General features: G+C 44.0%; 1 protein-coding gene across 5 annotated transcripts; it reads left to right on the forward strand.

Annotated features, from left to right (window-relative positions):
• The first annotated feature begins 324 nt into the window (after positions 1–324).
• Positions 325–25,343, forward strand: LOC311129691 (transcription factor Dp-1-like). Of its 5 annotated transcripts, XM_084162094.1 has the most exons (13): positions 1,403–1,474; positions 2,317–2,393; positions 3,793–3,871; positions 4,011–4,077; positions 4,451–4,554; positions 9,558–9,679; positions 11,475–11,640; positions 13,754–13,900; positions 20,874–20,942; positions 21,371–21,522; positions 21,907–22,073; positions 24,061–24,142; positions 24,247–25,343. In XM_084162094.1, the coding sequence occupies exons 2-13, from the start codon at positions 2,347–2,349 to the stop codon at positions 24,383–24,385; spliced, it is 1,341 nt and encodes a 446-aa protein (XP_084018220.1). In that variant the 5' UTR covers positions 1,403–1,474; positions 2,317–2,346; the 3' UTR covers positions 24,386–25,343. The 5 variants fall into 5 exon arrangements, with proteins under 5 accessions (XP_084018223.1, XP_084018222.1, XP_084018220.1 ...); XM_084162097.1 differs by lacking the exons at positions 1,403–1,474; positions 2,317–2,393 and adding an exon at positions 325–451; XM_084162096.1 differs by lacking the exon at positions 2,317–2,393 and having other exon boundaries at positions 1,396–1,474.
• The last annotated feature ends 462 nt before the right edge of the window (positions 25,344–25,805 follow it).

A 25,805-nucleotide genomic window follows, 5' to 3' on the forward strand; every position in this document is an offset into this window, starting at 1 on the left:
TGGCGATAGCAGTCAAAAATGTAGCCTACATGCATCCCTCAACAGAAATCTCCCACATAACCTTCTTATTTTGCAACATTTTCTCACAACTGGCATCCATCCACACGATTCAGCATCACTAAATGTGAGTTAGGGCCTATTTTGCATGTGTTGGACGTTTGTCTTTTTGTGTGTGTGACTAGCAGGTGAGGTTTGGAGGACTCAACTCACATATCTTTCTCTCTACGATAACAGGTTGGAGGGGGTCATTAATGACGGAGCTGGGACTGGGAGGCTCAGCTGAGAAGGGCGTTTTATCTCACTCAATGAATCAGGGTTGCGCTACCATTCTGCATATGGTTGTCAGACAGTGTGTTAAAAAAAACCTGTTTGTGGTTGTTGTGGTGTGCTTGGTTATGCTCAAAGGATTACTTTTAAAGATGAGACCTCACCTTCACAATCAGATAAAAATGTAATGTATTGAACATAAGTTATTCTCAACACAATTACCAAAAAAGTTCCATAAGGTATTTTCAACACAAACACCACATGCTTATTTTTTAACTAAGTCTTTCTCTGAACAGTGTCATTCTCTCCACTAAATATATGTGTTCGTCAGTATGAAAATGTATGCACTCACTAACTGTAAGTCGCTCTGGATAAGAGCGTCTGCTAAATTACTAAAATGTAAACTATGTTGAGTGTTGTGGTTGTAATATACAATAGACAATTTACAGTTGACTCCCCAATCAACACAGTTCATCACCTGTCACAAGAAAAAATAAAGGATTGGGACATAAGGGGTCAGAACACTAACGGTGCTGGATGAGGTTTTCTCTGACCAGTGATCTAAAGTCAGTACTGCAACTACCCCCAAAGGTTAAGGTAAATGTTCAGGTAATATGAGCTGTTCCTAGATCAGTGTGTTTATACATTTACATTTTAGTCATTTAGCAGACGCTCTTATCCAGAGCGATTTACAGTTAGTGCATACATTTTCATACTGGCCCCCCGTGGGAGAACCCACAACCCTGGCGTTGCAAACGCCATGCTCTACCAACTGAGCCAGGTGAGCATGTATACCAGCTAGGCAACTATATTACTGAACATATTACTTATGACATTGACCTCTGATTTGCGATGTTTTCGAATAGCTTCTTACTGTTACTAGCCGTTTGTTTGACATTTGTACCAATTAAAAAAATATTTTACATGTATTGTTACTCAGTTTTAAATCCCGGAAAAGGCTCCTGAAACGCTCAAAAGCTGGAGACCAATGGGAGAACGCGGGATAGGAGGTCCTAGCGCGCGAAGCAATCAGAAAGCGCCAAAGGCGTGGCTTTAGCAGCATGGATTGCCTGCGTCATATTAAAGCTATCCAATCCGAAACTTCAGATGTTAGACACCGCCAAGATTGGTTTTCAGACTAGGACTGTGGAAGGTAACAGCTGAACGCGAATCTCGAGCTAACGGCTAGCAAAGTCAATAGACTTAGGTATTTATCGATTGAAAAGGGGCATTTATACATTTGACATTCGAAAGGTTGATTTGTCTATCTAGCGATCTCTTGAAAAGATAGCCTATCTGCTTTGAAACTTGGAGATAGCTTGTTATGTTAGCAAGTTAGTTAACCACTTGCTACTGCTAACTAGTGCGTTGACCGCGTTGGCTAACCAGCTTGCTAACGTTGGCTAATTTACCCAACTAGCTAGAATTGCAATACTGGTTAGATAGCCATAATGGCTGGCTAGCTGTACCAAGCCCATCATCTCTGGATAAGAGCGTCTGCTAAATGACGTAAATGTAATGATAATCAAAATATTAATCGCGTTATTGTAGTTAGCCAGTCCTAGTTAATATAACTCAGTCACTTTCTCTTGTACGTTTGTCAAGCATCGCAAACATAGCTAGCTATATTTATGAAATATGTCGGTATCATTGATGGTTGCAGATCTATTCCTACAATATAAGGTTAGCAGACAAAGTGGTGTCCTAACTTGCTAACCGTAATCTTCTAGTGTTCACCTACCGACCATTTACTAATTGCACGACAGCTAGATTATAGCTAGGTAACTACACCATTTAGCTATTTTTACCATTTACGCCCGAGGCATCCAAGCGCTATTAATTTCATTCATAGTTATTAGCTAACTGGCTAGCGATGTTACTTGGAAAAGCATCCATTTTGAGATTGAGACATGATTGACTAGAAATCTGGTCAAAGTATGCTTGTGGGCATATCTCAGGCGTGGAGTATTGAATTGCTTAGAAACTTAAATTCATTGTTTCAGAATCATGATAATTTGACGTATAGTTTTGTTTCCTGTTTGGCGATAGGGATTTAGACCTCCTCTTCCTCTGTCCTCGATGCCAACAAAACAGCCGCCGAAGAAGCAGAAGAAAAGAGTGCACTCGTAAGTGCACATCAAATTAAACCTTTACATTGTTCGGTAATTCCTGCTTGCAAATGCAGGTGTTGGCTTTTATTATTATAATGCACGGATTATATACTTGAACCCGTTTTCGTATAGCTACACAATCGTCAATTGCATTCGGAATAGTCTCAAAATGTGCCTCTAAACTAGCTAGCCTGTAATATCACTAATGCTAACGTTAGGTAGGTAGCTTGCTAGCTAGTTAGCATCAGTTAGTCCCTTGAGTTAGTTATCGCGGAATGCTGGAAAGAAACAAATTCCCATATAAAAAGTAATCAGCCAGCCAGGCATCGTGTATTGTTGTAGCTGGCTAGCAATTTCTGCTCAGCCTTGTAAACTTCGTGGGGAATCTCGGTCTAGGACGTGGTCAACAACACCTACTAGGCCTTACAGTTTGCATGATAAAAGTTATGGTAAGATATCAGAAATATAAAAATGAGGACGTTTGATACTTATCACAGCTGATCGAACTCATCACTTTGAAATATGCAATTGAAATTGCTTTCCAAAGACAATTTGGTCGGCTAGCAATGTTTTTGTTCAGGCTATAGCGAGGTAGCCAGCTAGTGCTTTTGTGCAATATATTGATTGCATACAAGCGGCCTTGCTTCTTGATCAATAATGAAATCTGCTGCCTACCTTTGCAAACATTTCATGTAGAATATGCAGTTCGTATACATGTGCAATAGTTCACCCGTGTGACATTGTCATGATACCAGTGACCACTGAAATTAGCCCACCCAACTACCTCATCCCTATATTGTTATTTATTTTGCTCTTTTGCACCCCAGTATCTCTATTTGCACATAATCTCTTGCACATCTAGCATTCCAGTGTTAATACTATTGTAATTATTTTGCACTATAGTCTATTTATTGCCTTACCTCCATAACTTGCTACATTTGCACACACTGTATATATATTTTCTGTTGTATTTTTGACTTTATGTTTTTTACCCCATATGTAACTCTGTGTTGTTTTTATCGCACTGCTTTGCTTTATCTTGGCCAGGTCGCAGTTGTAAATGAGAACTTGTTCTCAACTGGCTTACCTGGTTAAATAAAGGTTGAATAAAAAATAAAATAAAATTGCAAAACCTCATAACACCCCGAGGCCTAACAAACTAACAAGGGAGGGGAAGAATTTACTGGTTAATTATTTTATTTTTTGCACATCCGCAATTATCTTTTTTTTGCTCAATTGCACCCAATACCAAAGTCGTCCTGCTTTGTCCAATGCAATCTTGGAATTATTCAGGTTAACTCCAACTTTAAATGGGTAGTTTCCACAGTGTACTTTTATGCACTGACAGCAAAAAATCCAGCTCTACCCATTGCATTACACACTCCGCTGCTGTATCATGGTTGTTCTGTTTCAGGGAACTCGTTGGTGACATCAGAGGTTCCCTTTCTTCAGACAGAGCCATACTTAGTTCCGACAGGATGATGGCCAAAGATGTGAGTCTGATCAGAGAGAACCAGACGCAGTGTTCTTCCACCCTGGTCCTGGGGGCCTTACAGACATTTGAGAGATTCAATACAGAGACCAGCTGTTGAAATTTTACTGGAGTAGATGTTGATGGTGTCTTCCCCACAGGTTGGTCTGATGGAAACCAATGGAGAACTGAAGGTTTTTATTGACCAGAATCTGAGTCCTAGTAAAGGTGAGCAAAGCACTGTGTTGTGCTCCAGAATACAGATCAGTGTCATTCAATCCCGGTGTCTATGTCCGGTATATGTCCTCAACTCAACAGCAGGGGGCAATAAGACTACACAGAAGAAGCTTGTCTCGTTTTACTCCCCTCCCAACTTTCAGCTCATCTTATTACGGGTTTCCATATCACACAGTGCAGGTGTTCTAAAGATCTGTGTACCCTCAGATAATTGTTTTCCCTTACATGGGCTTGTAAGTCTGCATCCCATAGGGCCTCCTGTTCTCTGTAACCATCTACCTGGATATGAAGAGAGGCAGCCATTTTGTGGACAGTGGTTCCAGGTTACCCTTTTGACCCTAGTGTTTACTCTGCCCCTTCCCAGGTGTCCTGTCTCTGGTTGCTGTCCATCCTGCGTCCATCCCTGTGGCCAAACAACTACTGCCCAAAACACTGGGGCTCTCCAATGTCAACATTGCTCCACACATGGTGAGTGTATCTACCTGCACCATTTACCTGAATGGACAGAAATATACTGCAAAGCCCAGCAATACAGTGATATTACAACCACATACTTGATGAAAAAGTGTTTTATTTTGAGACAGTGTGGTAGATTGCAAGTTGATATTTGCTCTCAGACATTGCAAGCACAACCTGTTTAATTGCAAGCTCACTACTTGCATACACTTTCCCAAAGCTCTTCATAGCTGCAACCTATCAGTTTATAGGCACACACACACACACACACACACACACACACACACTTCATAAGCCCCATCCATTAGCATTGTGAGGTGTCCGGGGGTGAGCTTAAGCTGATCAACCTCTGCAGTCAGCAGGATTACACACCATCCCATTACATACATGAGAATATGTACATAGAGGGAATCAGTTTAGGCATCACCTGATGGCTGGCCGGCAGACAGTAAAATACATCACGTACCTGGCCTCCCTTCCCTACTTCAATAACCAGGAAGTTATTTTCACCTCAGAGAAGACTCACTCCACCACAGGCACTTGGTATATTATGAGTCAGCTGCATAATGCTCTTTCCAGCTCTCCTTCTGGTCTTGTGGGAGATACACCCACCTAGAGTTGGGTGATGTCAACCTTTGTCCTATCGTAATATGTACTCATAAAACATTGTGATATACAAGCCTACACCGCGACGGCTCTCAAGGAACTAAACTGGACTTTGTGCAAACTGGAAACTGCATATTGTAGCTGGGAACTTTAATAAAGGAAATCTGAGGAAAATGATACCAATACATCTCCAGTGCTACACGTGGAGAGAACACACTTGACCATTTTTACTCTCCCTTCCGGGACTGCTACAAGGCCCTCCCCCGCACTCCCTTCGGCAAATCAGATCACGCCTTCATCCTGCTCCTCACCGCCTATAGGCAGAAACTTAAACAGGAAGCACCTGTAGGAAGGACTGTTCAACTTTGGTCTGACCAATCAGAATCTATGCTTCAAGATCGTTTTGAACACGCGGACTGGGAAATGTTCCGTGTCGCCTCTGGGAATAGTATTGACGTGCTCCTGATCTCTGTGGCCACTGAGTAAAACATTCACGTGTGTTAACCCTCGCAAGGCTGCCAGCCCAGACGGCATCCCAAGCTGCGTCCTCGGAGCATGTGCAGACCAGCTGGCTGGAGTGTTTATGGACATATTCAATCTCACCCTATCCCAGTCTGTTGTCCCCACTTGCTTCAAGATGTCAACCGACACCCACTACAATTTGCATACCACACCAACAGATCCACGGACGACTCAATCACCATTGCACTGCCCTATCCCACCTGGACAAGGGGAATACCTATGTAAGAAGGCTGTTCATAGACTGCAACTCAGCCTTCAACACCATAGTGCCCTCCAAGCTTATTACTAAGCTCAGGGCCCTGGGTCTGAACCCCTCTCTGTGCAACTGGGTGCTAGACTTCCTGACGGGCCGACCCCAGGTGGTGAAGATGGGCAACAACACCAATGCCACACTGATCCTCAACACGGGAGCTCCACAGGGGTGCGTGCTCAGCCCCCTCCTGTACTCCCTGTTAACCCATGAATGCGTGGCTATGCACGTCTCCAATTTTGATCATCAAGTTTGCTGACGACACAAGTGGTAGGCATGATTACCAACAATGAGCAGCTTACAGGGAGGAGGTGAGAGCCCTGGCGGAGTTGTGCCAGGAAAATTCCCTCAACATCAACAAAACGAAGGAGCTGATCGTGGACTACAGGAGACTGCAGAGAGCGCACGCTAGAGCTGGGACGATATACTGAAAATTATTGATGCCGACCATACCGATCACTTATCGCAGGCATTTTGCTGATGTCGTTCATCACAATGAGTAGCCTATACTAGAGATTTGAAGTTTGCTAATATGGGTGATTGTTAATTTGACAATTGATGGCTGCAACCATCAAAGTAGTAGTTTTTTATAAAAAATATTTTTAGCTGTGGTGCACATTTATGTATAATTCTATATATTGTTATTGCGATAAATTGCTTAAGTTGATGCGATATGGATTTCTGTCCATATCGCCCAGCTCTAGAGCACGCCCCCATCAACATTGACGGGGCAGCAGTGGAGAGGGTCAAAAGCTTAAAGTTCCTCGGCATGCACATCACTGAGGACCTGAAATAGTCCCTCCACACCGACAGCGTGGTGAAGGGGCAACGGCACCTCTTCAACTTCAGGAGGCTGAAAAAAATCAGCTTGGCACCTTAGAAACTCACAAACGTATTCTACAGATGCACCATCGAGAGCATTCTGTCAGGCTGTATCACCGCCTGGTACAGCAATTGCACCGCACGCAACCGAAGTGCTCTCCAGAGGGTGGCGCAATCAGCCCAACACATCATCGGGGGCACACTGCCTGCCCTCAAGGACATCTACAGCACCCGGTGTCACAGGAAGGCCAAGAAGATCATCAAGGACCTAAGTGACCCAAACCATGGCCTGTTCACCCTGCTACCATCTAGAATGCAGAGACCGTACAGATCCATCAAAGCTGGGACTGAGAGACAGAAGCGTTTTTTCAATCTCCAGACCATCAGATAGTGCAACAGTCGTCACTAGCCTAAGCACACAGCCAAGACAAGGCAGGAGTGGCTTTGGGACAAGTCTCTGAATGTCCTTGAGTGGCCCAGCCAGAGCCTGGACTTGAACCTGATCTAACATCTCTCCCACTCCAACCTGACAGAGCTTGAGAGGATCTGCAGAGAAGAATGGGAGAAACTCCCCAAATACAGGTGTGCCAAGCTTGTAGGGTCATACCCAAGAAGGCAATTTCTCGCATGGAATAGCCTTCATTTCTCAGAACAAGAATAGACTGACAAGTTTCAGAAGAAAGTTCTTTGTTTCTGGCCATTTTGATCCTGTAAACGAAACCACAATTGCTGATGCGCCAGACACTCAACTAGTCTCAAGAAGGCCAGTTTTATTGCTTCTTTAATCAGCACAACAGTTTTCAGCTGTGCTAACATAATTGCAAAAGGGTTTTCTAATGATCAATTAGCCTTTTTAAAATGATAAACTTGGATTAGCAAACACAACGTGCCATTGGAACACAGGACTGATGGTTGCTGATAATGGGCCTCTGTACGCCTATGTAGATATTCCATTAAAGATCAGCCGTTTCCAGCTACAATAGCCATTTACAACATTAACAATGTCTACACTGTATTTCTGATCAATTTGATGTTATTTTAATGGACCAAAAAATTTAATTTCTTTCGAAAACAAGGACATTTCTAAGTGACCCCAAACTTTTGAACGGTAGTGTATATGCATGCATGCATACAGTACCAGTCAACATTTTGGACACCTACTCATTCCAGGGTTTTTCTTTATTTGTACTATTTTCTACATTGTAGAATAATAGTGAAGACATCAAAACTATGAAATAGTACATATGGAATCATGTAGTAACCAATAAAGTGTTAAACAAATCAAAGTAGCAACACTTTGCCTTGATGACCGCTTTGCACACTCTTGGCATTCTCTCAACCAGCTTCATGAGGTAGTCACCTGAAATGCTTTTCCAACAGTGTTGAAGGAGTTCCCACATGCTGAGCACTTTTTGACTGCTTTTCCTTCACTCTGCGGTCCAACTCATCACAAACCATCTCAATTGGGTTGGTCAGGTGATTGTGGAGGCCAGGTCATCTGATGCAGCACTCCATCACTCTCCTTCTTGGTCAAATAGCCCTTACACAGCCTGGAGGTGTTTTCGGTCATTGTCCTGTTGAAAATCAAATGATAGTCCCACTACGCGCAAACCAGATGGGATGGCGTATCGCTGCAGAATGCTGTGGTAGCCGTGCTGGTTAAGTGTGCCTTGATTTCTAAATAAATCACTGACCGTGTCACCAGCAAAGCACCATCACACCACCTCCGTGCTTCACGGTGGGAACCACACATGCAGCGATAATCTGTTCACCTACTCTGCGTCTCACAAAGACACGGCGGTTGGAACCAAGAATGTCAAATTTGGACTCATCAGACCAAAGGACAGATTTACACCGTTCTAATGTCCATTGCTCGTGTTTCTTGGCCCAAGCACATCTCTTCTTATTGGTGTCCTTTAGTAGTGGTTTCTTTGCAGCAATTTCACCATGAAGGCCTGATTTCACGCAGTCTCCTCTGAACAGTTGATGTGTCTGTTACTTGAACTCAGTGAAGAATTTATTTGGGCTGCAATCTGAGGTGCGGTTAATTGCCTATATATATAATTTTTGATTTTTTTGAGGCTGGTAACTAATGAACTTATCCTCTGAAGCAGCGGTAACTCTGGGTCTTCCTTTCCTGTGGCGGTCCTCATGAGAGCCAGTTTCATCATAGCGCTTGATGGTTTTTGCGACTGCACTTGAAGAAACTTTCAAAGTTCTTAATTGTCTGTATTGACTGACCTTCATGTCTTTTTAAAGTAATGATGGACTGTCATTTCTCTTTGCTTTTTGAGCTGTTCTTGCCGTAATATGGACTTGGTCTTTCACCAAATAGGGCTATCTTCTGTATACCACACCTACCTTGTCACAACACAACTGATTGGCTAAAACGCATTAAGAAGGAAAGAAATTCCACAAATTCACTTTGCGCAAGGCACACCTGTTAATTGAAATGCATTCCAGGTGACTACATCATGAAGCTGGTTGAGAGAATGCCAAGAGTCTGCAAAGCTGTCATCAAGGCAAAGGGTGGCTATTTGAATCTCAAATATAAAATATATATTTTGATTTGTTTAATACTTTTTTGGTTACTACATGATTCCATATGTGTTATTTCATAGTTTTGATGTCTTCACTATTATTATACAATGTAGAAAATAGTAAAAATGAGTAGGTGTGTTCAAACTTTTGACTGGTACTGTGTGTTTTTTTTACAGCTTACTGCAAAGCAATTTGCTCTATTGGATAATAAAGATTATCTACTTTACTCTAAAACTGAAATGGTTGAGCTCTCTCTTCCCCCCTCTCCCTGTAGGTGATTGGTACGCCTCAGAGGCCCAGTGTTTCCAGTGCCATACTGGTGAACAGCCCTCACACACCCAGCTCCCAGTTCCTCACACAGAGCCAGCCGGCCGACGCTTCGCCTTGGTCATCGGGGTGAGTGGCTACCCCACACCCTCAAATACCTGCCCCACATCCTGGCAGGTCACTCATGAGGCACCCTCTTCTCTCTGTCCATTATTTGAGCACCTACAGTGTGGGGGAAAAAGTATTTGATCCCCTGCTGATTTTGTACGTTTGCCCACTGACAAAGACATGATCAGTCTATAATTTTAATGGTAGGTTTATTTGAACAGTGAGCGACAGAATGACAACAAAAATATCCAGAAAAACGCATGTCAAAAATGTTATAAATTCATTTGCATTTTAATGAGGGAAATAAGTATTTGACCCCTCTGCAAAACATGACTTAGTACTTGGTGGCAAAACCCTTGTTGGCAATCACAGAGGTCAGACGTTTCTTGCAGTTGGCCACCAGGTTTGCACACATCTCAGGAGGGATTTTGTCCCACTCCTCTTTGCAGATCTTCTCCAAGTCATTTAAGGTTTCTAGGCTGAAGTTTGGCAACTCGAACCTTCAGCTCCCTCCACAGATTTTCTATGGGATTAATGTCTGGAGACTTGCTAGGCCACTCCAGGACCTTAATGTGCTTCTTCTTGAGCCACTCCTTTGTTGCCTTGGCCGTGTGTTTTGGGTCATTGTCATGCTGGAATACCCATCCACAACCCATTTTCAATGCCCTGGCTGAGGGAAGGAAGTTCTCACCCAAGATTTGACGGTACATGGTCCCGTCCATCGTCCCTTTGATGCGGTGAAGTTGTCCTGTCCCCTTAGCAGAAAAACACCCCCAAGGCATAATGTTTCCACCTCCATGTTTGACGGTGGGGATGGTGTTCTTGGGGTCATAGGCAGCATTCCTCCTCCTCCAAACATGGCGAGTTGAGTTGATGCCAAAGAGCTCCATTTTGGTCTCATCTGACCACAACACTTTCACCCAGTTCTCCTCTGAATCATTCAGATGTTCATTGGCAAACTTCAGACAGCCCTGTATATGTGCTTTCTTGAGCAGGGGGACCTTGCGGGCGCTGCAGGATTTCAGTCCTTCACGGCGTAGTGTGTTACCAATTGTTTTCTTGGTGACTATGGTCCCAGCTGCCTTGAGGTCATTGACAAGATCCTCCCATGTAGTTCTGGGCTGATTCCTCACCGTTCTCATGATCATTGCAACTCCACGAGGTGAGATCTTGCATGGAGCCCCAGGCCGAAGGAGATTGACGGTTCTTTTGTGTTTCATCCATTTGCGAATAATCACACTATCTGTTGTCACCTTCTCACCAAGCTGCTTGGCGATGGTCTTGTAGCCCATTCCAGCCTTGTGTAGGTCTACAATCTTGTCCCTGACATCCTTGGAGAGCTCTTTGGTCTTGGCCATGGTGGAGAGTTTGGAATCTGATTGATTGCTTCTGTGGACAGGTGTCTTTTATACAGGTAACAAGCTGAGATTAGGAGCACTCCCTTTAAGAGTGTGCTCCTAATCTCAGCTCGTTACCTGTATAAAAGACACCTGGGAGCCAGAAATCTTTCTGATTGAGAGGGGGTCAAATAGTTATTTCCCTCATTAAAATGCAAATCAATTTATAACATTTTTGACATGCGTTTTTCTGGAAATTTTTGTTATTCTGTCTCTCACTGTTCAAATAAACCTACCATTAAAATTATAGACTGATCATTTCTTTGTCAGTGGGCAAACATACAAAATCAGCAGGGGATCAAATACTTTTTTCCCTCACTGTAGCTGGTTTTAGACCAGTTTATTTATTCTGTGTGCCTGTGTGATATGCCAGTGTAATCTAGAAGTAAATAGCTGTGTTTAACCACCTTTGTCCATAGGAAGCGTGGTAAGAAGGGGGAGAAGAATGGCAAGGGCCTGAGGCATTTCTCCATGAAGGTGTGTGAGAAGGTGCAGAAGAAGGGTGTCACCACCTACAACGAGGTAGCAGATGAGCTGGTGGCAGAGTTCAGCGCTGCAGACAACCACATCTCCCCCAACGACTCTGTGAGTTCTGCAGCTGTATGCACATAATGCACAGGGCTCTTCCTCAAAACAGGCTGGGGAAGTCTTTATGGATTTACTTTCTCTGACGTCATAGAGAATTACCGTATTTTCCGCACTATAAGGCGCACCGGAGTATAAGCCGCAGCAGCTAAATTGAATGATATTGAATGATGTGTACATATATAAGCCGCACTGGACTATAAGCCGCAGGTGTTTTAATGTTTAATTACCATATGTAAGGGTTCGTGCACAGAGGGGATTGTCGGGAAAGAGATGGCTGCTTGAGGAAGCTCCCATTTATTAACATTTCAACAAACAAGTTGCATATTTGCATAACGTATTCAAGTGTTACCATTTAGTGCAATAGTAGCTACAGAACATATACTGTGCTGTGTAAACTGTACTGTATCACATAGCGTTTCAGACACATAAACTTTTCAACTTTCAAACTTAAACGGTGCGCTCCCAGCGCACATACCGGCAGTGATCTACAGCAGTGGTTTTCAACCAGTGGTCCTTGAGGGAGTGCTAGGGGTTCCCCAGCAAAATTAGTTAATAGCGTCACAATCATTTAACCACTTAACTTTGGTTATTTTTGAAAAACCTTGAAAAAGTGTGCACATCTTTGAATATTTATCTACATTATAGCCTACAGTTGTACCATTCAAAAAACAAAGCTTACAGCGCTTGACGAGGCAATATCAATGGCTAAATTAAATGTGTTTTTTTAAAAGTGCAAAATAAAGTGCCTGTAACACGACAGTAAGCGCGTAAGCCTAAAGTTGCAGCAACACGGCTGCTTAAAATATACGGTAATCAGCCTACCAGAAAAGTCATTAATCCTCGTCTTCATCTTTTAGGCTAAGGTGCAGTACACGGCTGTAACCAGAAAAGTCAAGTCATTAATCCTCATCTCCGTCTTCTTCCTGCGTACTAAAACCACCAAAGTCCTCATCTTCAGTGTCGGAAACGAACAGGCTCAGGGTGGCTTCGTCAGCCACTCCTCTCTCCTTCGTTGTCGCTCTCAAAACCAACGAACTCCTCTTCGTCACTGTCGGAATCGAACAGCCTCTGAAGGGCCTCAGCTGTGGCGGCGTCCTCCTCTTCATCACGCAGCAGTCCAGCCTTTTGGAACCCGTTAATGATCGTGGATGTTTTGACAGCCAGATTGACTGCCTTTAACTTAAAAGCTGCATCATATGCATTTCTACGTTTGTTTTCCATAATGAGGGTTTGTGCATGAAAACTTCCTTTGCACAAACGCTCTCGTAATGTCTGTCTGTCTGTCTCTCGTTCTGTCTCTCGTACCACTTTTACTTTTGCGCGCTACCTGTCTCACTCTTTTCCGGCCTCCAGCTTTTCCTGCTGGAGCCCGCCGCTTAAAGGTGGGGGGCGCAGACCGGTCATAGAGCCCATAGAGTTAAAGTTGGTGGACTGTAACCTGTAAAATCCATAGATTTAGGAGGTCTTCTAGTGGCTGTTAGCTGTAAAAATCCATAGATTAGCCGCACCGTTATATAAGCCGCAGGGTTGAAAAATTGGAAAAAAGGCGCGGCTTATAGTCCGAAAATTACGGTATATCACACATTGTCTGAATTCCTAATTATGGCATCACTGTCAGACAGAATTCTCCATTGTTGCATCACTCTCAGAACTCCTCTTTATGACATCACTCTGTCTCTGACAAATCATCACGTTTTTCAGCCTTACCCTTAGACAATACAAATCTCTATATGACATCACAATATCAGACACAACAAACATACTTAGGAAATGAAGTTATTCTGACATGGTCTTCCTCAAGCATAATTTACGTCCGCTACTTTTGCTTTTGGTGTTCGGACATCGAACATCCGCTCCCGTCCTCAGTGTTCTGCTTCATCCACCTCCTTGTAAAGTCCTGCGGAGATTTCGGAGTGTGGACTGGAGCGGATGTTTGATATTGCATCATTTCACTCAAGCGGACCATGCGGAAACGGAAGTTGTGAATTAGGCTTTAGCACACTCTGGTTTCATTATGACAAACCCACATGATAATTATGACAACAAACCCAAAGGAAGCTCTCTGCCCACACACAGGAGTCAGATTAACCCCTTCCCCCTCTCCTTGTAGCATGTGTATGACCAGAAGAATATCCGTAGGCGTGTGTATGATGCGCTCAATGTGCTCATGGCCATGAACATAATCTCTAAAGAGAAGAAGGAGATCAAGTGGATCGGTCTGCCCACCAACTCGGCCCAGGAGTGCCAGAACCTAGAGGTGAGTCTGTGTGTGTGTGTGTGTATATATATATATATATATCACTGCTCAAAATAATAAAGGGAACACTTAAACAACACAATGTAACTCCAAGTCAATCACACTTCTGTGAAATCAAACTGTCCACTTAGGAAGCAACACTGATTGACAATAAATGTCACATGCTTTTGTGCAAATGGAATAGACAACAGGTGGAAATTATAGGCAATTAGCAAGACACCCCCAATAAAGAAGTGGTTCTGCAGGTGGTGACCACAGACCACTTCTCAGTTCCTATGCTTCCTGGCTGATGTTTTGGTCACTTTTGAATGCTGTCGGTGCTTTCACTCTAGTGGTAGCATGAGACGGAGTCTACAACCCACACAAGTGGCTCAGGTAGTGCAGCTCATCCAGGATGGCACATCAATGCGAGCTGTGGCAAGAAGGTTTGCTGTGTCTGTCAGCGTAGTGTCCAGAGCATGGAGGCGCTACCAGGAGACAGGCCAGTACATCAGGAGACGTGGAGGAGGCCGTAGGAGGGCAACAACCCAGCAGCAGGACCGCTACCTCCGCCTTTGTGCAAGGAGGAGCAGGAGGAGCACTGCCAGAGCCCTGCAAAATGACCTCCAGCAGGCCACAAATGTGCATGTGTCTGCTCAAACGGTCAGAAACAGACTCCATGAGGGTGGTATGAGGGCCCGACGTCCACAGGTGGGGGTTGTGCTTACAGCCCAACACCGTGCAGAACGTTTGGCATTTGCCAGAGAACACCAAGATTGGCAAATTCGCCACTGGCGCCCTGTGCTCTTCACAGATGAAAGCAGGTTCACACTGAGCACATGTGACAGACGTGACAGAGTCTGGAAGCGCCGTGGAGAACGTTCCCCAGTGCCGGCAGCACTCATGCAGCCCCAGACCATGACACTCCCACCACCATGCTTGACTGTGGGCAAGACACACTTGTCTTTGTACTCCTCACCTGGTTGCCGCCACACACGCTTGACACCATCTGAACCAAATAAGTTTCTTGGTCTCATCAGACCACAGGACATGGTTCCAGTAATCCATGTGCTTAGTCTGCTTATCTTCAGCAAACAGTTTGCGGCCTTTCTTGTGCATCATCTTTAGAAGAGGCTTCGTTCTGGGACGACAGCCATGCAGACCAATTTGATGCAGTGTGCGGCGTATGGACTGAGCACTGACAGGCTGACCCTCCCTTCAACCTCTGCAGCAATGCTGGCAGCACTGATACGTCTATTTCCCAAAGACAACCTCTGGATATGACGCTGAGCACGTGCACTCAACTTCTTTGGTCGACCATGGCGAGGCCTGTTCTGAGTGGAACCTGTCCTGTTAAACTGCTGTATGGTCTTGGCCACCGTGCTGCAGCTCAGTTTCAGGGTCTTGGCAATCTTCTTATAGCCCAGGCCATCTTTATGTAGAGCAACAATTCATTTTTTCAGATCCTCAGAGTTCTTTGCCATGAGGTGCCATGTTGAACTTCCAGTGACCAGTATGAGGGAGTGTGAGAGCGATGACACCAAATGTAACACATCTGCTCCCCATTCACACCTGAGACCTTGTAACACTAACGAGTCACATGACACCGGGGAGGGAAAATGGCTAATTGGGCCCAATTTGGACATTTTCACTTAGGGGTGTACTCACTTTTGTTGCCAGCGGTTTAGACATGAATGGCTGTGTGTTGAGTTATTTTGATAGGACAGCAAATTTACATTGTTATACAAGCTGTACACTCACTACTTTACATTGTAGTAAAGTGTCATTTCTTCAGTGGTGTCACATGAAAAGATATACTCAAATATTTACAAAAATGTGGGGGTGTACTCACTTTTGTGAGATACTGTGTGTATATATATTTTAAAAAATATGACACAACATGTAAAGTGTTTCATGAGCTGAAATAAAATATCCCTGAAACTTTCCATACTCACGAAAAGCTTATTTCTCTCAAATTATGTGCACAAATTTTACAGCCCTGTTAGGGAGCATTTCTCCTTGCCAAAATAATCCATCCACCTGACAGTTGTGGCATATCAAGAAGCTGATTTAAACAGCATGATCTTTACACAAGTGCACCTTGTGCTGGGCACAAAATGCACACATGACTGTGTCTGTAAGTTGCTTTGGATAAAAGCGTCTGCTAAATGGCTTATTATTATTATTATTATTATGTCTCATGTTTTGAGGGAGCGTGCAATTGGCATGCTGACTGCAGGAATGTCCAGAGCTGTTGCCAGAGAATTAAATGGTCCTTTCTCTACAATAAGCCTCAACGTTGTTTTTGAGAATTAGGCAGTACGTCCAACCAGCCATACAACCGCAGACCACGTGTATGGCGTCGTGTGGGAAAGCGGTTTGCTGACATCAACGCTGTGAACAGAGTGCCCCATGGTGGCGGTGAGGTTATAGTATGGGCAGGCATAAGCTACGGACAACAAACACAATTGCATTTTATCGATGGCTATTTGAATGCACAGATACCATGATGAGATCTTGAGGCCCATTGTCGCGCCATTCATCCACGCCATCACCTCATGTTTCAGCATGACAATGTCCCAGTTCTTCTATGGCCTGCATACTCACCAGACATGTCACCCATTGAGCATGTTTGGAATGCTCTGGATCGACGTACGACAGAGTGTTCCAGTTCCCGCCAATATCCAGCAACTTTGCACAGCCATTGAAGAGTGGGATAACATTCCACAGGCCACACTCAACAGCCTGATCAACTCTATGCGAAGATGTCGCGCTGCATGAGGCAAATGGTGGTCACACCAGATACTGACTGGTTTTCTGATCCACGCCCCTATTTTATGAAGGTATCTGTGACCAACAGATGCATATCTGTATTCCCAGTCATGTGAAATCTATAGATTGGGGCCGAATGAATTTATTTAAATTGATTTCCTTAAATGAACTGTAAGTCAATAAAATCTTAGAAATTGTTGCATTTATATTTTTGTTCAGTGTGTATGTACAGTGAATTCTGAAATTATTCAGACCCCTTGACTTTTCCACATTTTTGTTTTATACTTTACAGCCTTAATCTAAAATTGATTTTAATTACTATTTTTTTCTCATCAATCTACACACAATTACCCCATAATGACAAGGCAAAAACAGGCTGGAAGTTTCTCCCGTTCTTCTCTGCATATCCTCTCAAGCTCTATCAGGTTGGAGTGGGAGCGTCGCGGCACAGCTGTTTTCAGGTCTCTCCAGAGATGTTCGATCGGGATCAAGTCCGGGCTCTGGCTGGGCCACTCAAGGACATTCATAGACTTATTCCGAAGCCGCTACTGCTTTTTCTTGGCTGTGTGCGTAGGGTCATTGTCCAGTCTGAAGACCTGAGCGCTCTGGAGCAGGTTTTCATCATTAAGGATCTCTCTGTACTTTGCTCTGTTCATCTTTCCCTCGAGCATGACTAGTCTCCCAGTCCCTGCTGCTGAAAAACATCCCCACAGCATGATGCTGCCACCACCATGCTTCACCGTAGGGATGGTGCCAGGTTTCCTCCAGACATGACACTTGGCATTCAGGCCAAAGAGTTCAATCTTGGTTTCATCAGACCTGATAATCTTGTTTCTCATGGTCTGAGAGTCTTTAGGTGCCTTTTGGCAAACTCCAAGCGGGCTGTCATGTGCCTTTTACTGAGGAGTGACTTCCGTCTGGCCACTCTACCATAAAGGCCTGATTGGTGGAGTGCTGCAGAGATGGTTGTCCTTCTGGAAGGTTCTCCCATCTCCACAGAGGTACTCTGGAGCTCTGTCATTGACCATTGGGTTCTTGGTCACCTGCCTGACCAAGGCCCTTCTCCCCCGATTGCTCAGTTTGGCCGGGTGGCCAGGTTTAGGAAGAGTCTTGGTGGTTCCAAACTTCTTCCATTTTAAGAATGATGGAGACACAATCCTGTCTTGGAGCTCTACGAACAATTCCTTCAACCTCATGGCTTGGTTTTGCTCTGACATGCACTGTCAACTGTGGGACCTTTATATAGACAGGTGTGCCTTTCCAAATCATGTCCAATCAATTGAATTTACCACAGGTGGACTCCAAGTTGTAGAAACATCTCAAGGATGGTCAATGGAAAGCGGATGCACCTGAGCTCTATTTCGAGTCTCATATTAAAGGGTCTGAGTACTTATGTAAATTAGCAAACATTTCTAAACCTGTTTTTGCTTCGTCATTATGGGGTATTGTGTGTAGATTGAGGGAAAAAATTATTTCAATTTTAGAATAAGGCTAATGTAACAAAATGTGAAAGTCAAGGGGTCTGAATACATTCCGAATGCACTGTGTGTGTGATAAAGAAATGTGTGAGTAAGATGACTAAAATGTCACACCCTCAGTTAAACTAATAATGTATGACTAGAGCTTAGAGTTAATCAAATGTGTTTATATCCCAGCAACAGAGTATTTGTCTTGTAGTAATAATAATATGCCATTTAGCAGACGCTTTTATCCAAAGCGACTTACAGTCATGCGTGCATACATTTTTGTGTATGGGTGGTCCCGGGGATCGAACCCACTACCTTGGCGTTACAAGCGCCGTGCTCTACCAGCTGAGCTACAGAGGACCACAAGCAGAATTAGGCAAGCAGAAGTGCAAAACGATTGAAACCAATAACAGGAGACTGGTTCCAAAAACACACAGGGAAAGGGGAGTGAAAAGGCGATAACTAAAAAATGCAGCCTGCCCGAGCAAGGAGTAGACTATGATAAGAACGTGTGTGTGTGTGTGTGTATGTGTGACCTGATGGTCAGGAGAGCAGAGGGAAATCACATGAGCTAAACCAAGGTGTGAGCTTACAAGATGTGTACAGTGGAAAAATACAGCCCGCCTAAAGCGGGGTGGGATTTTTCCTCTAACGAGTGTGTATAAAAAGATTGTACGACCATTTTGTTGCAGAGTGCTCTCAATGAATAAAGGCTGACCATTGCAGGATTGGGTCTTTGTTTAATTAATTTCTGGGAATTATTCAAAGATTTAAGAAGTGTTTGACTTCAACCATTGAGATAACAAAATTCTCGTGATAGTGTGTATGTATGTATATATTTACATTTTAGTCATTTAGCAGATGCTCTTATCCAGAGCGACTTACAGGAGCAATTAGGGTGAAGTGCCTTGCTTAAGGGCACATCGACAGATTCTTCACCTAGTCTGCTCGGGGATTAGAACCAGCGACCTTTCAGTTACTGGCACAACGCTCTTACACACTAAGCTACCTGCCATGTATGTATATGTGTGTGTGTATATATATATATATATATATGCATACAGTGAAGGAAAATAGTATTTGATCCCCTGCTGATTTTGTACGTTTGCCCACTGACAAAGAAATGATCAGTCTATAATTTTAATGGTAGGTTTATTTGAACAGTGAGAGACAGAATAACAACAAAAACATCCAGAAAAACGCATGTCAAAAATGTTATAAATTGATTTGCATTTTAATGAGGGAAATAAGTATTTGACCCCTCTGCAAAACATTACTTAGTACTTGGTGGCAAAACCCTTGTTGGCAATCACAGAGGTCAGACGTTTCTTGTAGTTGGCCACCAGGTTTGCACACATCTCAGGAGGGATTTTGTCCCACTCCTCTTTGCAGATCTTCTCCAAGTCATTAAGGTTTCGAGGCTGACATTTGGTAACTCGAACCTTCAGCTCCCTCCACAGATTTTATATGGGATTAAGGTCTGGAGACTAGCTAGGCCACTCCAGGACCTTAATGTGCTTCTTCTTGAGCCACACCTTTGTTGCCTTGGCCATGTGTTTTGGGTCATTGTCATGCTGGAATACCTATCCACGACCCATTTTCAATGCCCTGGCTGAGGGAAGGAGGTTCTCACCCAAGATTTGACGGTACATGGCCCCGTCCATCGTCCCTTTGATGCGGTGAAGTTGTCCTGTCCCCTTAGCAGATAAACCCCAAAGCATAATGTTTCCACCTCCATGTTTGACCGTGGAGATGGTGTTCTTGGGGTCATAGGCAGCATTCCTCCTCCTCCAAACACGTTGAGTTGATGGCAAAGAGCTCGGTTTTGGTCTCATCTGACCACAACACTTTCACCCAGTTCTCCTCTGAATCATTCAGATGTTCATTGGCAAACTTCAGACGGGCCTGTATATGTGCTTTCTTGAGCAGGGAGACCTTGCGGGCGCTGCAGGATTTCAGTCTTTCACGGCGTAGTGTGTTAACAATTTGTTTTCTTGGTGACTATGGTCCCAGCGGCCTTGGGATCATTGACAAGATCCTCCCGTGTAGTTCTGGGCTGATTCCTCACCGTTCTCATGATCATTGCAACTCCAAGAGGTGAGATCTTGCATGGAGCCCCAGGCCGAGGGAGATTGACGGTTCTTTTGTGTTTCTTCCATTTGCGAATAATCGCACCAACTGTTGTCACCTTCTCACCAAGCTGCTTGGCGATGGTTTTGTAGCCCATTCCAGCCTTGTGTAGGTCTACAATCTTGTCCCTGACATCCTTGGAGAGCTCTTTGGTCTTGGCCATGGTGGAGAGTTTGGAATCTGATTGATTGCTTCTGTGCTCAGGTGTATTTTATACAGGTAACAAGCTGAGATTAGGAGCACTCCCTTTAAGAGTGTGCTCCTAATCTCATCTCGTTAACTGTATAAAAGACACCTGGGAGCCAGAAATCTTTCTGATTGAGAGGGGGTCAAATACTTATTTCCCTCATTAAAATGCAAATCAATTTATAACATTTTTGACATGCGTTTTTCTGTATGTTTTTGTTGTTATTCTGTCTCTCACTGTTCAAATAAACCTACCATTAAAATTATAGACTGATCATGTCTTTGTCAGTGGGCAAACGTACAAAATCAGCAGGGGATCAAATACTTTTTTCCCTCACTGTATACACACACACCTGGTAAACCATGAACTCTCCTCTCCCTCACTCCCTCTTTTCTTTTACGCTCTCACAACCTGGCTGTGTTCTGCTCTTCCTCTGTAGGTGGAGAGACAAAGGCGACTGGAGAGAATCAAGCAGAAGCAGTCACAACTCCAAGAGCTTATATTACAGGTGATCAGCTTGCCTCATATTACAGGACTAGCTTGCCTCATCAACAACAATACAATCACTGATAAAGGCAAGCATATACAAGACCACAGCTTGTCTTAAAGGTGCTATCAGCAGTTTTTTAAAACTTATTAATTAATATGTACCCATTTGATTCTTGAAGAATATAATGTAGAAATGCCCCATGAGCTTAGTTGAACTACCGTACCATCAGAACCCAAAATATAAGCCTGTTTTACTGGTTAAAACTATAATTTTGATATGTCCTTTCATCCATAGCTTTGTCTGAATTTGAGTGGTTACATTTCTCGAGCCCCATCCCTCAGCTTTTTACCGAAACAGTGGCGGTGACAATGCTTTGTTATTGTTTCAACTGCTGATTTGGCATTTTAACATTGTTCTAATGTTCTCTCCCTGATCCCCTCCTGCAGCAAATAGCCTTTAAGAACCTGGTTCAGCGGAACCGACAGACAGAACAGCAGACCAACAGACCTCCACCCCCCAACTCTCTCATCCACCTCCCGTTCATCATTGTTAACACTAGCAAGAAGACCGTTATCGACTGCAGCATCTCCAACGACAAGTGAGTGACTGTGTAAATTGATCATCAACTTAATTAATGTAAAGCCATTTTATTTTGTCCCACAGAATTTTCACAAAATTATTTTCCATGTAAATGGACAATAAAAAATGTCATTTATCAGACACTTTTCCAGGAGCAATTAGCGTTAAGTGCCTTACTTAAGGGCACATTTTTCACCTAGTCAGCTCAGGGATTCGAACCAGCGACCTTTCGGTTACTGTCCCAATGCTCTTAAACGCTAGGCTACCTGCCGCCCCCAATAAAGTATCGTATTGAGGCAATGGCAACACCCCGATCAAGTTTTTCCCAGGATTGAACGTTTTCCATTCATTCATGTTCTAACCATGCCATTATATTCACCTCTCCCTTTCCTTCTCTTCTCAGGTTTGAGTACCTGTTCAACTTTGACAGCATGTTTGAGATCCACGATGACATTGAGGTGCTGAAGCGCATGGGCATGGCTTGTGGCCTGGAGGTGGGCAAGTGTTCCCCGGAGGACCTGAAGGTGGCACGCAGCCTGGTGCCCAAAGCCCTGGAGCCCTACGTCACAGGTCAGAAGTCATAGGGGTCAGGGATCATAGTGCATGCTTACATTTCAAAGGCATAGATGAATTAATTGAGCTACACACAATCCCTATCAAAGTAAGTGAGATGAATTGGGCATGAAATACTTAAACATGTTGGTAATTCGGGGTACATTGGCTATGAGAAATGAGGTCCTGTGTGGTTCTCTCTAAGGTACAGTGAGGTGGAAAAAGTATTTGATCCCCTGCTGATTTTGTACGTTTGCCCACTGACAAAGAAATGATCAGTCTATAATTTGAATGGTAGGTTTATTTGAACAGTGAGAGACAGAATAACAACAACAAAATCCAGAAAAACGCATGTCAAAAATGTTATAAATTGATTTGCATTTTAATGAGGGAAATAAGTATTTGACCCCCTCTCAATCAGAAAGATTTCTGGCTCCCAGGTGTCTTTTACACAGGTAACGAGCTGAGATTAGGAGCACACTCTTAAAGGGAGTGCTCCTAATCTCAGCTTGTTACCTGTATAAAAGACACCTGTCCACAGAAGCAATCAATCAATCAGATTCCAAACTCTCCACCATGGCCAAGACCAAAGAGCTCTCCAAGGATGTCAGGGACAAGATTGTAGACCTACACAAGGCTGAAATGGGCTACAAGACCATCGCCAAGCAGCTTGGTGAGAAGGTGACAACAGATGGTGCGATTATTCGCAAATGGAAGAAACACAAGCACTGTCAATCTCCCTCGGCCTGGTGCTCCATGCAAGATCTCACCTCGTGGAGTTGCAATGATCATGAGAACGGTGAGGAATCAGCCCAGAACTACACGGGAGGATCTTGTCAATGATCTCAAGGCAGCTGGGACCATAGTCACCAAGAAAACAATTGGTAACAAACTATGCCGTGAAGGACTGAAATCCTGCAGCGCCCGCAAGGTCCCCCTGCTCAAGAAAGCACATATACAGGCCCGTCTGAAGTTTGCCAATGAACATCTGAATGATTCAGAGGAGAACTGGATGAAAGTGTTGTGGTCAGATGAGACCAAAATAGAGCTCTTTGGCATCAACTCAACTCGCCGTGTTTGGAGGAGGAGGAATGCTGCCTATGACCCCAAGAACACCATCCCCACCGTCAAACATGGAGGTGGAAACATTATGCTTTGTGGGTATTTTTCTGCCAAGGGGACAGGACAACTTCACTGCATCAAAGAGACAATGGACGGGGCCATGTACAGTCAAATCTTGGGTGAGAACCTCCTTCCCTCAGCTAGGGCATTGAAAATGGGTCGTAGATGGGTATTCCAGCATGACAATGACCCAAAACACACGGCCAAGGCAACAAAGGAGTGGCTCAAGAAGAAGCACATTAAGGTCCTGGAGTGGCCTAGCCAGTCTCCAGACCTTAATCCCATAGAAAATCTGTGGAGGGAGCTGAAGGTTCGAGTTGCCAAACGTCAGCCTCGAAACCTTAATGACTTGGAGAAGATCTGCAAAGAGGAGTGGAACAAAATCCCTCCTGAGATGTGTGCAAACCTGGTGGCCAACTACAAGAAACGTCTGACCTCTGTGATTGCCAACAAGGGTTTTGCCACCAAGTACTAAGTAATGTTTTGCAGAGGGGTCAAATACTTATTTCCCTCATTAAAATGCAAATAATAATAATATGCCATTTAGCAGACGCTTTTATCCAAAGCGACTTAGTCATGTGTGCATACATTTTTTACGTATGGGTGGTCCCGGGGATCGAACCCACTACCCTGGCGGTACAAGCGCCATGCTCTACCAATTTGAGCTACAGAGGACCACAAATCAATTTCTAACATTTTTGACATGCGTTTTTCTGGATTTGTTTGTTGTTATTCTGTCTCTCACTGTTCAAATAAACCTACCATTAAAATTATAGACTGATCATGTCTTTGTCAGTGGGCAAACGTACAAAATCAGCAGGGGATCAAATACTTTTTTCCCTCACTGTATGTATGTGAACGTGTGTACTACTGTCTCACGCAGAGATGGCCCAGGGCCCCATCAGTAAAGTCTACATCACTGGAGGATCCTCCACCAACGGGGGGCGCCATCATGGCCAGGGCAGGTGAGTCTCTCTCCTCTACTGTTGCCCTAGTTAGGGTGGCCTTCAGCACGTTCACATAGACATATATGGTAACTCTTTTCCTCTCCCTCTATCTCTCTCTGTAGTGACAGTGGTGCAGATGGTACCCTGGCCTCCAGCTCTAATGACTCTCACTACAGCGGCTCCCGTGTTGAGACCCCTGTGTCGTACATGGGGGATGATGACGAGGAGGATGACTTTGATGAGAACGACGATGAAGATTAACCTCCTGCCACTCCACGCCTCTCCAACAAGCAGGCTGTCTCTGCATCTCTCTCTGTCGCTTTTTCTCAAGGGCGTTGAAGAATGTTTGAGTATGGAGGCTGTGCAACCCTCTTCTCAGAGCGGGGTCCTAAATCACATGATAGCCAATGGCTCTCTGGGAAGTGTGGTCTATGGCTTTGGCACTGTGCTGCGTCCTTTCTGTGTATTATCACCCTCTTCTTGGCAAGCCATCCCGCTCGAGAATAAAGCAACAACAAAAAAATCTTCCAGACATCTCACTGCTGTTGGAGAATGTATAGTGTTCCTTGTGTGTGAAATAGTTATCTTTATTATGTTTTGATTACGTTGGACAGACTCGATGGCAAACCATTGTTTCAAGATGGCTGCCAGTGCAACTGCCCCCAGAACGCTGGCTCAGAGACACCTACTGGATCCAAAATGGCCGATTTTTAGTTGCCACAACGCCCTAAGAAAGATTGAGACTCCCCTTTTGAAAGTGTGGACACTATTTTGTTACACCCCCCACTGCTATTTGTGGCATTGATTTCAAGCGGAGAATTTTTATCTGCTCCCCCCAGTGTTGGGCTAGCTTCCTCTCGTTCTGTAGGAAGCTGCTTTTCTGTTCCTTGTGGTAGTGTTTACAAATGACCGGCACCAGCGAGGAAAATAACTCCTGCCCACGCTAACTATAGGAAAATGTTAAGCTTTGTTTGTGAAATGATGTAAACGGATCCTGTGAAGATTGTAGTTTATAGCATCTTTTACAGGTCAGTGTCGGAAGGAAGACCTGGACATTATCGATGTATCAAATATGTGGGTTGTGTAGGTCTCTATGGACTCCCTTCGAAGATCTCCTTTTTCAAACTGAACAACCCATGTACTGACTCTTCCAAAATACCTTTTCTGTAATCTAATATAAGTTTGAAAATTAAATATAGAGAATGTTTTAACAAGTTGACTTCAGTGAGCGTTTGTGCCATTTTTTTTTTTCTCCCTCAATTGGCTTCAATAGCTGAGCTAGGACTGTAATAACCTCAAATGTGTCAAACATATTAAATCCAATGGGAAGTCTGTTTTAATTGACTGCGTTATAATAATGGTGCCCTGGGCGACTATCCTGAGCTGAATGTGTGAGCGATATGATGGAAAAACTGAGGGCTAGAGGGAGCTATAACCATTTTGCTTTCACCTGTCTGTACCTTTCATATCTGAGGACCAGGGGCCTTTCCCAAGGGTCGAGAGTTGTCCAGTTTAGACCCTGCGCATGTCCCCCCTATACTGTGCTGCACCCCTGCATCTTGTTCTTTAGATAACAGGTGCTGCTCCAGCCACAGTGACTGAATACATCAGTTTCAGCTTGGGCTCACTGTCAGTCTGCGGTATTAGGGAGTTAGTGGATAAAAGCATAACTGTCTGAAAG

Source organism: Coregonus lavaretus, assembly GCF_964263955.1.
Source record: "Coregonus lavaretus genome assembly, chromosome: 5".
NCBI classification, from domain to species: Eukaryota; Metazoa; Chordata; class Actinopteri; order Salmoniformes; family Salmonidae; genus Coregonus; species Coregonus lavaretus.

Bases quoted from the DNA above. Each gene is read 5' to 3' on its own strand.
- LOC311129691 (XM_084162097.1), top strand. From the start codon at position 336: ATGGTTGTCAGACAGTGTGTTAAAAAAAACCTGTTTGTGGTTGTTGTG. The intron at 13,901-20,873 runs GTGAGTCTGTGT...CTTCCTCTGTAG, and splicing joins AGGAGTGCCAGAACCTAGAG to GTGGAGAGACAAAGGCGACT. The intron at 22,074-24,060 runs GTCAGAAGTCAT...TGTCTCACGCAG, and splicing joins CCTGGAGCCCTACGTCACAG to AGATGGCCCAGGGCCCCATC.